Below are 13392 nucleotides of genomic sequence, written 5' to 3' on the forward strand. Positions count from 1 at the left end.
AGCCCTCCAAACCCACCAGCCTAGGCTGCCCCTCACACTGTGGTACTAATATCAAGCTACAAGCCTCTGACAGTCATTGCACATCCACAGGCAGGGACACATTGAGCTACATGAATGATCTCCCAGCCATTCATGAGCCATAAATAGAGAGGCTTCAGCCAATGCCCACCCCCCCCACACACACCTTGCACCTCAGAACCGTAATGTCTTGCACTGCTCAAGGACCCCTTGGACAGTGCAAACTCAATAAGTTCGTTCATCACTTCTTCATAAGAAAGTGGACATGCACACCAGCCTTTGTAATTTGAGCTGAGATTCCCCTAGCACTTCAACCAAAAACAAACACATTTTAGGCAAAACAGATTTATTAAACTACAGAAAGATAGACTTTAAGTGATTATAAGTAACAGGTATAGAGATCAGAGTTAGTTACCTAGGAAATAAAAATAAATTCTAACTTAGACTAAGCAAGATTTGAACCAAACTGTCTCTCATCCTAACAGATGGTACAAGCAAGTTACAGTTCCTCAATACATCCTTCCAGCCTGGGACCAATCTCCCTACGACAGTCTTTGTCTTCCAGACAATCTTCCAGTGTTGAGATGGGGGGGTGGAGGAGAGAAAGAGGCCATGTGATGATGTCACTGCCACTCTTCTTCCAGCAGCTAGAAAGATCCTTGCTGTGACGTGGGTTAGTCCGCCCACCCCCATGGAGTATGTGCCTTCGCTGATGGGCCATTAACAAGGTCTGGGCCCTCCTTTGTTACAGCTGAAAGGCTGGCTGTTGGCATTTCCCAAACTCGCAACATATTTCAGTAGCACTTATAGCAATACTTCCTAACTTCACATACAATGATAGTACATACAGTCCAACAGGATATTAAGGTTCAGCAGACAAGACTTTTAAAAGGATACCTCACAAGACATGCATTGTACCAAACATATCATAATCAGATCATAGTGGTGAATAGGGGGGTTCCAGGGTGCTACTTTGAGGTAACACCCTGAAAGGGCCTAAGTGCCACTTTCAACCAAGAGTGGAAATGCACACCCTAATTCAAGTGCCCCAGTTTTTCATTTGGGATCCACCTATTATGTAAAGTCTCTATAAGAGTGATTTATTTTCTTAAGTTGCTAATATATTTTCCAAATGTTTAAGTGGGAGCTATAGAGGGTGAGATTGTGAGAAGCACTCAGCTGTGGCCTAGCTCTGCTCCTAGTGCAGTGGACACAGAGTCAGGCAAAGGTTAAGTGGTTTTGAAAATCCCACCCTTAATGTTGTCTTGTGAGTCATTCCTTCAGGGAAGTTGCATCGGATTGTATTTATACTGTAATTTTTTTTTAGAGTGAACGGTTTTGTTTTTTTAAACAGACAGTAAATACAATTATTTTCCTTTAAGCTCCTAGAATCCTGTTTTACTACAAAAATCCCACTACAAGTTATTGCACGGCCTACATAGCTTTAAGGGCAATGCTTGTTTTAAAAGCAGCTGATTACTTTGTACATCTGACACGACCATGCATTTCAACAGGCTTCTATAAAAACAAAACCGTTATTTGGTACATGAACCTACAAAAAAAAAAAAAATTCTAAGCCCTGAGTCACAATCAGAACATGTATGAGATGCTCTAGAGGATTCCTAATGATTATGTACAGGCAGGAAAATACAGCTTTAGGGTGATTAGAGTCTCCCTTAAGTCATGACAAAATGCATTTGAACTAGAAAGACAAAGCTGAAATGACATGGGGACAAGTTATGTAATTAAAATTAAAGGGAAATGTACCCTGCCCCAGCTCAGAGCAGCTTGACAAAAAAATTAAATAAACATGCAGGGCCAGATCCCCACTGGTGTAAATTGGCATAGCCCCCATTGAAATCAGATACTCTGCTTTTTTTAGAAAAGTACACTAATGGTCTGCAAAAGGTCACTGCAGTTGTAGGTTCCTGGCTGACATCTAACCCTGCTGGGTCTTTGCTCATCTGGCAAGTACATGGTAGCACATGTAAAATGCAGTTGGTGAGCTTTTTACCCATTTAGGTACAGACAAATGTCTACAAACCCCTGTAGAACTGATAATGTTGTTGGCTTTGCAGAAAGCCAAGAATGACCCAGTGCTAGAGATTCTCATCCCCAGTGGCCTTTTTGGTCAGAGTTGAAGCTCATTGCTCCACGATGTCAGATCAATTGAGTGCCGCATCTTGGCCACTCACCACACTGCGGAGAGGGGACTCAGACACCCGATCCCACAAAGTCCAGTCACTACCATGAGTTCCCTAGGCACATGTGAGAGGTGCAGACCTTCTGACATACCCTGCTGGGAGCTTAGACCACAAGGCCCACTGCCCAATCTCTGGCACCAGTGTACAGCCCTCAGATTACTACCCACCTTGACAGCTGAAACAACCTCACCCAAAACTCTACCTGAAGTTGTGAACCTTCTGGTTTTACCTGCTCCAGGAGCATGGGATAAGGTAGAATCCTGTGCAAAGTCCCTATGTGGCACATGTTTAACACAATGGCTCTCAAACTTCTGTACTGGTGACCCCTTTCACAGAACAAGCCTCTGAATGTGACCCCCCCCTTAAATATATAAAAAAGTGTTTTTAATTTATATCAATATAAATGCTGAAGGCAAAGTGGGGCTTGGGGTGGAGGCTGACAGCTCACAACCCTCCTGTAATAACCTCAACCTGCAGTTTTAGACCCCAGGCTTTAATACACTATTGCTCTCTCTTTAATAGCACAGGACACCAACAGATTCACACAAAAATAACCTACCCTCATTGCCCTGTCCCAGTTTCCTCACCACCCCAAACCATTCAGGGGAGCCATCATTTGTGTTCTGAACAACTGAGCTTTCTTTCTCAGCTTGTCTCCTTTGACCTCATCTGCTCCATCTCCTTCTCCTCTCCTGCCCAAACTTCCCATGGCTCTTTCAATCTCTTGGATAGGTGACTTAAGGAGCAGCCTTGACAGGTGATCACAAACCACTAGCAGGTACCAAGTGTTCTTTCCCCTGATAAATCAGTGTCCACACTGAGAGCCAACCTGTTGCCCAGGATGGTGGATGTAGAACAGCCTAGGTTAATGATCCTCTGTTGTCAGCCCTTGTACCTCTCAGAATTTCAGTCCACTGCGGAGGTAAAGAGGCAACAGCGAAGGCAACTAGCCTTTGCAGTTAAAATGAAGTTTGCAGCTTGGTAAAGACATGTACACAGAGTTCAGTTTCACACAGAATTCATAAATTGTACAGATTGCCCCAATCATCGAGACAACAGAGAGACACTCATGCTAGCCTCCGTTCACCTGTTCTGTGAAGAAATGGACGTCAGTCTTCTGGGCCATCATTAAAAGTACCTTTCAAACGTACAGCATTTTTTAAAAAATCCTTTGGAGATTTTTGTTTTAAAGAGTTGGGATTTTGAGCCTATTCTGAAACATCTGTGTTGGACAAGCAATTTGGTCCCCTCATCTTTCATGCAATGGCTTTGTTAGTCCTATTTTAGTCTTGTAATTATAATCAGTGCAACAGTGAGTCTTCTGAGATGAAAGTAAAACAACCGTATAATCAAAATGAAGAGGTAGAATTGTAGCTCAGAAATAAGTTAAAAAAAAAGCATTAACTGCATATGAAAGAACTTTCATTACAGAAGAGTCAGACTGAGATAGAGCTGCCTTTTTTTTTTTTTTTTTTAAGGATTTTTTTTTGGGTTTTTTGCACTGAAGTTATACTGTTTATCAATCACCCTCTTGCCCTTCTACAGTGTTTAAGAAAGCACTGTGGGAAGACAGGAGCTGGGCTAATGACAGGACTAATTAAGACATATGTAACCAATCAATGCTGTCTTCATGCAAAAGGGACTGGCAATCAACTTGTGAACTAGCACTTCCAGGCTTGATTTGAACCTAGAACTAATGGGTCTCATTTTCAGAGGGGCTGAGCACCTGCACTTCCCATTGACTTCAGTGGGAGCAAGAGGGATTTGCAAAAGCACCTGACAGATTCAGGCACACAAAGTTCTTTGACTTTCAACAGATTATTGCTTTAAATCCTGTAGGTGCTTTTGAAAAGCTCCTCTGAGTGTTCACTACCTCTGAAAAACCAGGCCCAGTTTGTTTGCTTGAAATAGCAGCTCATTTTGAAGGCAGCAGCTCTGACGCTGTAGCCTGCAATAGACTATGCTGCCTTGAATGCAGCGGAGTGGATTACATGACCAAGTGAGGTCCCTTCCAGTCCTACACTTCTGTGATTCTCTGCTTGAGACTTGCAGCCAATTTATCCATTTTTTCCATACCTCATAATAATCTGAAAGCACATCTGAAAATGAATTTTAAGTAGCTGCTGCATAGAGCTGTCTACATGTACAAGCAGCCTAGATTACTTTCCTTCCCTGATGAGCGGCCTGAACAAAACAGTTTCATTCAAGTGTTTGTTTAATCTAAGCTTAGAAAAACCTGCAAAAAGAAGGGCTGCCAGCTAAATGTGCTGCCAGCTTGCTTCCAACTACAAAGACCAATCACTTTCCTCAGGTCAATTGCATCTTAGATCTCATACCAGGAACACCACTTCCATCCAGCTCCTTGCTCTGCCTAGGAGTTGGACTGAATGACCCTGCCCCAGCAGTACCATCTCTTCTGTTCTACTCCAGGTTTGCTTTACTTCCTCATAAAAAGAAAAATATTGCACCTGCTCACTGTCTAAGTGGAACTGACCCACAGGTGTAAGGAAAGCAGGACTCTGCCCATCAAAGTGAATGCTCTTGGGGGCAGGGACTGTCTTTTTGTTCTGTGTTTGTACAGCACCTTGCACAATGAAGTACTGCTCCACGCTGAGGGCTCCTAGGCACTACGGTAATACAAATAAAAACCAGTAAGAAACTGACCGTATTTGTGTAAACTGTTTGCAGATTACTTCAGCCCTGGGGGCACGCATTATCTGGCAGAAGGCACTAAGCGAATGGCCCCATGTGCTTGGAAAGGAGAATCCCTTCAATAAACAGATTGAAGATATTTTCAAAGATCAAGGGGGACACTGAGTTCAACATTTCCTGAGCCATGCAGCACTGTTTATTCTTACTAGTGTCTTCCAGGCTGCAGAGAAAAGAAACAAAGCCAGCCTCTTTTGGCCAGTGCACCAGTATAAAGAGCACTATAAAGACCTGTATAGATGAGGTAAAAGCCTTCTTTCCAAAAAGTGTTGTATCTCATCTGCAAAGCCACATACGTGAGTAAGCTAGGCTTTAGCTTTGGTTCTGTATAGAGTCATGAAAATGAATCAATGGATGTTTGCCGACAGGACTATTTAACCACCTCAATTTGCAAATCCACAACAGGGCTTTCTCTGCCTCTAGTAAATTGAAGAAGCCTACCTCAGATTTCTTCGGTGATCTCCCTGTGGATGACTTCAAATGGTTAATCCAATCAAACAAAAACTCATCGATGTTGCCATAAATTGTATGTAATGGTTAGTGTGGCTTCTCAATCTATTATTAAAACTGCTATTTGCTTATTAAAAATGTGCCAGGGATGACTATGAAACAGAATTTTGATTTGCCTGGCAGCACTAAGGCAAGCTGATGGGGCAGAGGTGTTTCCCCTGCCCCCATTGATAGTAAGTAGGGTCCATCATGACAACCCTTTATGCATTTGGGGAAAAAAAAACCACTGACCTCCAGCACAACACCCCCACCCCGATTCCCTATGCCCCCGCCAAGAGATGGCTCTACAGACCCTCCCACCACCACAACTGCACAGCACCCTGCACACCACCCAGCCCTCCCACAGCCCCAACACAGTGCCTCCCCCCTCCCCCCACCAACCCCTCTCCCACACCCCACTGGGAGGTGACTGTCTGCTGGGGATCACACTGGCCCCTCAGGAGAGACGCGATCAGCCAGGTTGGCGCAGGAGCAGGGCTTGCCCAGGCCAGGATCCCTCAGGGCCCCCTTACCCAGCAGGGCCCCCTACCTTGGACTGCTGAGCTATTCCCCTGCCACAGGGGGCTGCTTCGCCTTCGCTGCTGGCAGGAAAGCTCCAGCAGGACTGCATGCATTGGTGGATTAGCTGACGGGGGCCCATGCCCAGGAAAAGGTGTGCCCTAACCCACTCCTCGGCAGTAGTGCCGGGGGAAGCCCAGCGCCCAAACTGTGGCTACGGCTCCAGGACTGGAGGAGCAGTCTCACTCCCGCTGCAGCCCCGGGGCCATGGCGGCGATGGGGGGGTGGAAACAGAGCTTCTCCGGTCTCAGGGCCGCAGGGGGGGTTGAGGGAGAAAAGTGCAGGATGAGAGGGGCAGAATGGGGCAGGACTGTGAGTGGAACAGGGGCAGGGGCCACAGGAGAAGGGGCAGAGTCCCCTCACTTGCTCTGGTCCAGGGACCCACAAAACCTTAATCTGCCTCTGACAGCGTTGGGCTGTCGCCCTCCCACCCACCAGACCAGAGTGGGAAACTGAATTTTTTTGAGCACGCAGCTGGGCCCCCAGCAATGTGCTAATTGGGCCACATGCAGCCCACAGGTCGAGTACCACTGACAAACACAAATGCGTTAGTTTTAGGTTTCTAAAGGTAATAGAAGCTTCTCTAATAAGCAGTTGTGGGTATAATAGGCTGGAGGAGGCTAAGCCTCCCCACCAGGATGCAACACACCTCCCTTGGGCCCCACCCACTCCATTCCCCAAAGCCCTGCTCCCACAGCCCACTCTTCACCCATGGCCCCACCCACGCTGCACCTCTTCCTGCCCCTTCTACGTCTTCTCCTCTCTCCCCTCATACCTTTTTAGTCCTTGAAAGGCAGGGCTGGGGAGAGAGACGGGACTGTAGGGGGATGGGGGCAGAGAGGAAGGGGCAGGGCAGCCACTCGGGGATGGTGTAAAAAGAGGTACAGGTGGCAGGCAGGGCACCTTGGGGGAGGATCAGAAGGGGCATGAGCAGTGGGCAGGCCTCAGGGGAAGAGGGGGCGAGCATGAATGGGGGCTGGGACAGAGTAGGGGTGGAGCATGGGTGGGACAGGGAGTAGGGCCATGGTCCAGGCACTTATGGGTCCCCCCCCACCCCCACTTCTAGAGAGCCTCCAGCACTCCAGCCTGGCCTCCCCAAGTGTGGGAGTCACATGCCACCCATGTGAGCTATATAAAAGTCCCTTATATCTAATCCAGGCTAAACACAGGGGCTCTTTCTTATGCCTAGAAAACCTGGCCCTCAAGCAACAGACAGCTACAGTTCCTTGGTGTTAGGGCTTTGTATTCTTCCCATACCACCTGCTTTGAGTTGCAAACTTAGCTGGTGGGAAGAAAGCAATCAAAAACACCTTTCTCCTCTGATGTTGGCGAATAGTTTGTCTGGAGTCAAGGTGCATTTCCTGTGGGACATGACCTAACACCTTCTGTTGGAAGCCAGCATTTCACTCGAATAATCTCTTTCCTGTCTGGTGATTTACACAGAAGCTTATAATGCAAACACTTAAATAGACTAATACCAGTAAAAAAATTAAAATATCAATTCCCATTTAAACCACTTTTTTCCCCCCTCAGTCCTCGTCACACCCACCGAGGTGCTACCGTCAGCAGCCCAGATTCAAAGTACGTTGGAACAGATTTAGTTAAAACACAAGCAAAACCGCATGTTACAATTTACAAACACACAAAGTACACATGAGAATAAGTGTTTTATCACCCAGGTTTATTGACTAATACCCTGAGTGAGTTAGGCAGGAAGTCCAAACTCTGAGAAGACATTTCTCACATCAGCCTGTCATGGGATCTGAGTGCACCATGTATTTACAGACTAAAATTTAGAAATGCACCATTCTTTTATCCTTCCACCTATAAAGCTAAGCTCCCTTTGTACAATAAGACCTACTCAATAGATCTGTTTTCCAAAGTTTTTAAAACACTTCCATACACATGAAACTTTGGATCCAATCTCTTGCTGTTTTAGTAGGGCTGGAAACTTGCTACTAGAAGGATGGGAGTCCCTGGCTTTCTGTTGGGCTAAAGAACCCATTTCTAGCTTTAGAGCTGCAAGACATCAAATATACCCATCACTGTGCAGGAATTATGTTGGCAACAGAAGCTTTTTAAGCTGCTCAGGAGTTTGGACTGCTTGCAGTTCAAAAAAGAGATTGATCGTGAACAGCATGCAAATGAAGTGGTCAGAAGCTCAAAATAGAGTACAAAGTTTTCATTTCAATAAAATTTAAATTCACATACACAGGCCTAATAAAAAAATAAAAGCAGGGAGGGCAGTTTTCTGTAACTCACATCAGATTCTGAAGTACCTACATTTCATATGTCATCAGCTCCATTACCCTCAACTTGAGAGGTCTCCTTTGATGCTGCTTTGAGCATTGCTTATGTTTTGAGTTGTCCATCACTGGTGGCCAAGAGACTTTCTTTGCAATTTTTCTGGAAGCTGTTCACTTGTGAAAGAAGATAGTCTCCAAGTTTATGCACCTAAAGTCCTCTATCCAGATAGAGCATAGACAGTGGAAGTACAAGCTTCATGCTGCCCTGTCAACATGCTTCAGTCCTGCCCAGGTTGGACCACCGCTAGTCTCCATACCCAACACTTGGTGTCTGATGAAGTTGCCAAGAGGGTAGAGGTCTGTAGCATGATTACTTGACCACTGAACTGGAGTGAATATATCAAACAGACCAGACAATAATATGGTATGGGCCAGACATCAACAATGCAGCTGGTTTTCTAATACGAGTCAGTCTTCCCCACCACTGAGCACAACCCAATCCACCATCTGTATATGGACTAGAAGTCCTGAAATGTTATGCACTTCCTTCACAGCCACTCTTCTCCCCCTCCAATCCAAAGTTTACTTCTATGACTGCAGACAACCCATTTCTGAGAAGCTTACTCAGTGTTTTTATTCTTTACATAAAGGGAATAAAATAAATCTTAATACATCAATCTGAAATATTTAAAGACAACAAAAAAAGCTAGATTCAAGAGCGATAGTACAAAATGACAGGATGAAAAAGGTATGGGTGACAGAATTTAGTGTTTCAAGGGTGAAAATTTAACAGTTTATAGCAATTTAAAATACATTACAGCACTCGCAGTGGTGCTATAGTACTTTACACTAAGCCCGGTGGAAAGCTTGTGAACATTGCATATTTGGACTTTAACTGAGTAGTTCTGCCATTTTACTGATGGCCTGAAGTACAGAGAGTTTTACCTGCACTTACAGCCAACTCTATGGTATCACTTATGGCCAGAAAAGTATTAGTTGGTATATAGCAGCTTTGTTGAGTTTTATAAAAAAAAAAAAAAAAAAAAAAAAAACAATTTAACAATATATTTTCCTGGTGCTCAAATGCGGAATAGTGAGAATTATAGTCTGTACAAATCATGAGATTCAGAAACCACAATTAGGGCAGTTTGAAACTAAATTTATAAAACCCTAGTAAAATATTCAAGACATTTTATTTCTATGAAAATGTGCAACATACCGCATACATAATTCAACTCCTGTAAACCACATAGCGTGTGCCATGCACTTGTCCATAAGAAATGGCAGACAAGATTAAGAATGTAAGAAACTGTTATGGATGTATCTGTACATTTTTTGTTCTGACCACAAGTAGTTTCCACAAGTGAAAGTTTATACTGCGCGCTGTAAAGTGCACAAAACTGGCAACTTTTCTGCCTAAGGAAGGATTACTAACAACCTCAAAGCATTGAAGTTCCTTCCTGCTTCAGCACCCTACCTAATAAACTGTGTGTACTCTGATGAGTAGCTGTTCCCTTAAGGAAAATACAGTTAACTAGTACACTTGCGTTTTACAAGAAATTTCTGATTTCCTGTGATAAACTTAAGTCCTGATTTAGCTGTTTCAAAAGAAACTGATATTTTAAGCGAACATACTAAGCTGTATAGATTTCCAAAAAGTGGAAGTTTATATTAATATTTAGCACAGTCAAAGAACTTAATTGCTTCCTATCACACGCATTAATGCTAGGAAAAAAAGATCAGTTAAAATTCTAATAGAGAAATACAAATACTGCATAATATAGTCCTGTATAATGAATGGCACATACTCTTCCAGATTGAAAGCACAAAGTACAATAAGTAACCCAGAGGACCTTAGACAATCCTATATATAAAAAAGGATTTATAATGTAGTTTGTGTTTGTTTTCTTGTACATAAAATCTCATGGCAATTTTCCTCATAGTTTCAAGGCTTTCCAATAGGTTTATAGCATGCATCAGGCTGCCACATACGAAGGTCAACAAGAACTTGGTTGAGTTTTTGCATCCAAAGGTTACGCTCTTCTTTAGTATCAGCAGATAACCAGTTCCTTAAAAAAAAAAGGCAATTAATTAAGATCTGTTGCTATATCCTTCCCACTCTCCATACAAGTCACTAAGGCCAACCACCCTTCTGAAAAAGTCCTGCTAATCCTCCAACCAATCAAGACGCAGAGCTCAGAAAAAAAAAGAAAAAAACGAAAACAACAACAAAAAAAACTTAAGTCTGCCACACAAAACATAGCTATGCAAAGTGCTTTCAGACAAACTACATGACACTAGTACTGCTCTCAAAATGAGAGCTGCAGTTCCTCATTCTCACAACACTGGATACGAGCAGAATAGCAAAACAGAACTAAACAAAATGGCTCAAGATTAACCCACTCAGTGTCTTAACATAGCAGTTGATAATGGTCCTATTCAAATTCTGAAGATCAACAGCATCATCGCCTGTTAATATCAACCCTAATACTCTGCAGAAAGGTTACAACACTTTAAAATACAAGACAGTCATATGTATTCACTCACTTGGTAACACAGAGAGTGTCTTTACATTGGCTGACCAGAGTCTCTCTATCATCTTCCCTCTGTGGTCGGACAGTGATTAGCTCAAAAGTGTTGGGTCGGGCACAGAACTCTCTGTTGGCTGGTTCAATCTGACGATTAGTGCAGTTAGCCAAGTTTATCCGGCCCATAGGATGCTGAAAGTTAGTGGAAAAAAGTCAGGTTATAGCAAACAGGATTTGTAATGCTAAATAGCACTGTTTGCCGAAAGGTATCCTATTACGTGAACCCAGAACAGATTTCCACCCATACATGAACAGGGTTCACTTCACCCAAAAGTTGAAACAGCCACATCTGGAGTGGGAGACTAAAGATATTACAGTGGAATAAGCAAGCCCTACCCTGCCATGTACTCCATGGCTGCAGAATTCAACACTTGCTACAGAACTATGCTCCAGCATCTATTTAAATTTTCAGAGTTGAATGACATAATGGGGGAGGGGAAGGAGTCAGACAATTATTGAATGACAATTGTCAACATCACATGTCAAAAATATACAAAATAAATATCCTTAAATCAAACTATGTTCTCAAATAGCACTTTTCTTACTTTACCTATAATCTATGGAAAAAAAGTGTGTGTGTGTGAGAGAGAGAGAGATGAAATTGACACTTATTAACAAAAATCAAATCCTTCCAAACCTACTCATTAGTCACAAAGATAGCTTTGGAAGTATGAACCAAAACTGATGCAGTGATGGTTGCCCAAATCTACTGAAAGTCTGAAACAGTAGCATTGAGATGTAAACTGTACCATTCGTTTTAGTGCACAGCATGATTAGCCACAGGATTTGGTATAAGGAAAATTAGTTTTATTACATTGTACGATCCCTGCACTGTTCCACAGAGGCAGAGCTGTAGTTTAGGTTTGCAGGTAGGGAGCCATGAGAACAAGAAGGGTAGGGCTCACAAGCCGAGCAGATGAGCCACTTAAGGCATTTCCCTTGACACATGGAGAAGAAGGTTCTGAGCTGGGCTACTGAAACAACTGTGGAGATGTGTTCTTAGAAAGGCCAACCTAAGACGACCTATTGTTTAAAGTAATCATTGACAAATTTTAATGTTACAGGAGCCATAGTTCTGGTGGGGAATGAAAGACTGCGATAAAGTAAGTTAACACTGCTACGAAATTTAGGAGTTCTTGCCATGATATACATAAGACCTTGTGTATAGGCCAACAGGAAGAACAGTGGCACAACAACAGTTACAACAAAAATTACATGCTGTTAATAACTTTACCTATTACCATAGCTGCCCTGCCCACAGTTATTAGAAAGAGGCAATGATACAACCTGGAAGACTTGATACAAGGAAGTTTGGGAAGCAATCCCAAAGCTCCTTAGACAGCAAGGTACAGAGAACTTTCCTATCCAAGTCATCTTTCAGGCTGTAAATTAGAGTATAATCTCTCCCAGCCAGCAGGGAGGAAGAGTATATGATACATTATGGCAAACCTGGCCAGTGTACTGTCTTCTTCTGCTAACAGGGAGATGCTATATCTATGCATGTGGACTGGCATAGAAAGCCCAAGAGGTTCAGTGTTTGTCCCAGAAGTTTAAGAGGAAATTTGTGCTTTGACAATAAATTAATCTTTTAATGGTAAACTACCTAAATGAGTCAGAAAACACCTTGAAGGGAGCCCTCAGGAGTTGAAAACATTTACATACACATGTAAAACCAGACTGATTTGGACCCCTCTTGAATCTTTCTGATTTGGGCCATTAGCTAAAGAGTAACTCAAACTGTCGACAAGATATGTGTTTAAGCACCACATACTCAACCATATTAAGGAGCTGCAAAACTACACACCTTAGTTGTAACATGTTTTGGTGAATTCCATAGGCAGGGGATGTTACATCACCTCTTTTAAATTGAACAACAAGACACATCATCATCAGACAAGATCACGAACAGAAAAAGCTTTAAATCTTGAAAATTAAATAGAGAAAATGAGGATCTCATGCCCCACTACCATGGAAACTGCTACCAACTTCAGGATCTGACTCTCCATTTTTGTCCTGAGTTATACAGAATCAAATTGAGAGAAGAGTTATCTTGCACACCCTACCACAAAAAGCTTTAAGAGCTTAGATTTCTAAGGACTAACTCTGCATCAGTAAAAAATGAATGCAGGATTAAGGGAAAACAGATACTGGGAAATATTGCAGATTAAGAACCCCCATATTAAGCAATATAATAGGTGGATCATAAACTACATTACCTTTCGCTTTTCATCATCTGGATATGTCCAATAAGAGATGCAGTTTCCAGAAAGTACACACCAGCGCCGATGCCAAGCCCCAAATCCACTAACATCTTCAAACATGGTCTAAAAAGAAAAATTAAGTGACCTGTGTGACTTAGACATGTTCTACACACCTAGTTTATCCTGGTTTAAACTACATTGGTTAATCATACTGGTATAAGCACCTTTATATCAACCACTGTTGTTTATTTGTTTTGCAGGAAGAGCGCAGGGAGCATACCGCTTTAATGATATTAGTATATTCAATTTGTATATATAGTCAAGGCTGTAGTAAATCAGAGGCTAGAGCTTGCCTTTA

The 13392-nt window shown here is 42.9% G+C and overlaps 2 protein-coding genes across 5 annotated transcripts in view; one reads left to right on the forward strand and one right to left on the reverse strand.

Moving 5' to 3' along the window:
- Positions 1-5518, forward strand: part of AOAH (acyloxyacyl hydrolase) — a 110504-nt gene extending 104986 nt beyond the window's left edge. For all 3 annotated transcript variants that reach the window (XM_054018509.1, XM_054018510.1, XM_054018508.1), the window contains exon 22: positions 4911-5518. In XM_054018509.1, the coding sequence (XP_053874484.1) occupies positions 4911-5039 (129 nt within the window). In that variant the 3' untranslated portion in view covers positions 5040-5518. The remainder of the gene's footprint in view (positions 1-4910) is intronic.
- A 2141-nt stretch (positions 5519-7659) lies between these two features.
- ANLN (anillin, actin binding protein) overlaps positions 7660-13392 on the reverse strand; it is a 41300-nt gene continuing 35567 nt past the window's right edge. For both annotated transcript variants that reach the window (XM_054021196.1, XM_054021195.1), the window contains 3 exons: positions 13050-13157; positions 10793-10965; positions 7660-10314 (listed from right to left, as the gene is read on the reverse strand). In XM_054021196.1, the coding sequence (XP_053877171.1) occupies positions 10191-10314; positions 10793-10965; positions 13050-13157 (405 nt within the window). In that variant the 3' untranslated portion in view covers positions 7660-10190. The remainder of the gene's footprint in view (positions 10315-10792; positions 10966-13049; positions 13158-13392) is intronic.

This window comes from Malaclemys terrapin, chromosome 2 (genome assembly GCF_027887155.1).
Source record: "Malaclemys terrapin pileata isolate rMalTer1 chromosome 2, rMalTer1.hap1, whole genome shotgun sequence".
Lineage (NCBI taxonomy): Eukaryota > Metazoa > Chordata > Testudines > Emydidae > Malaclemys > Malaclemys terrapin.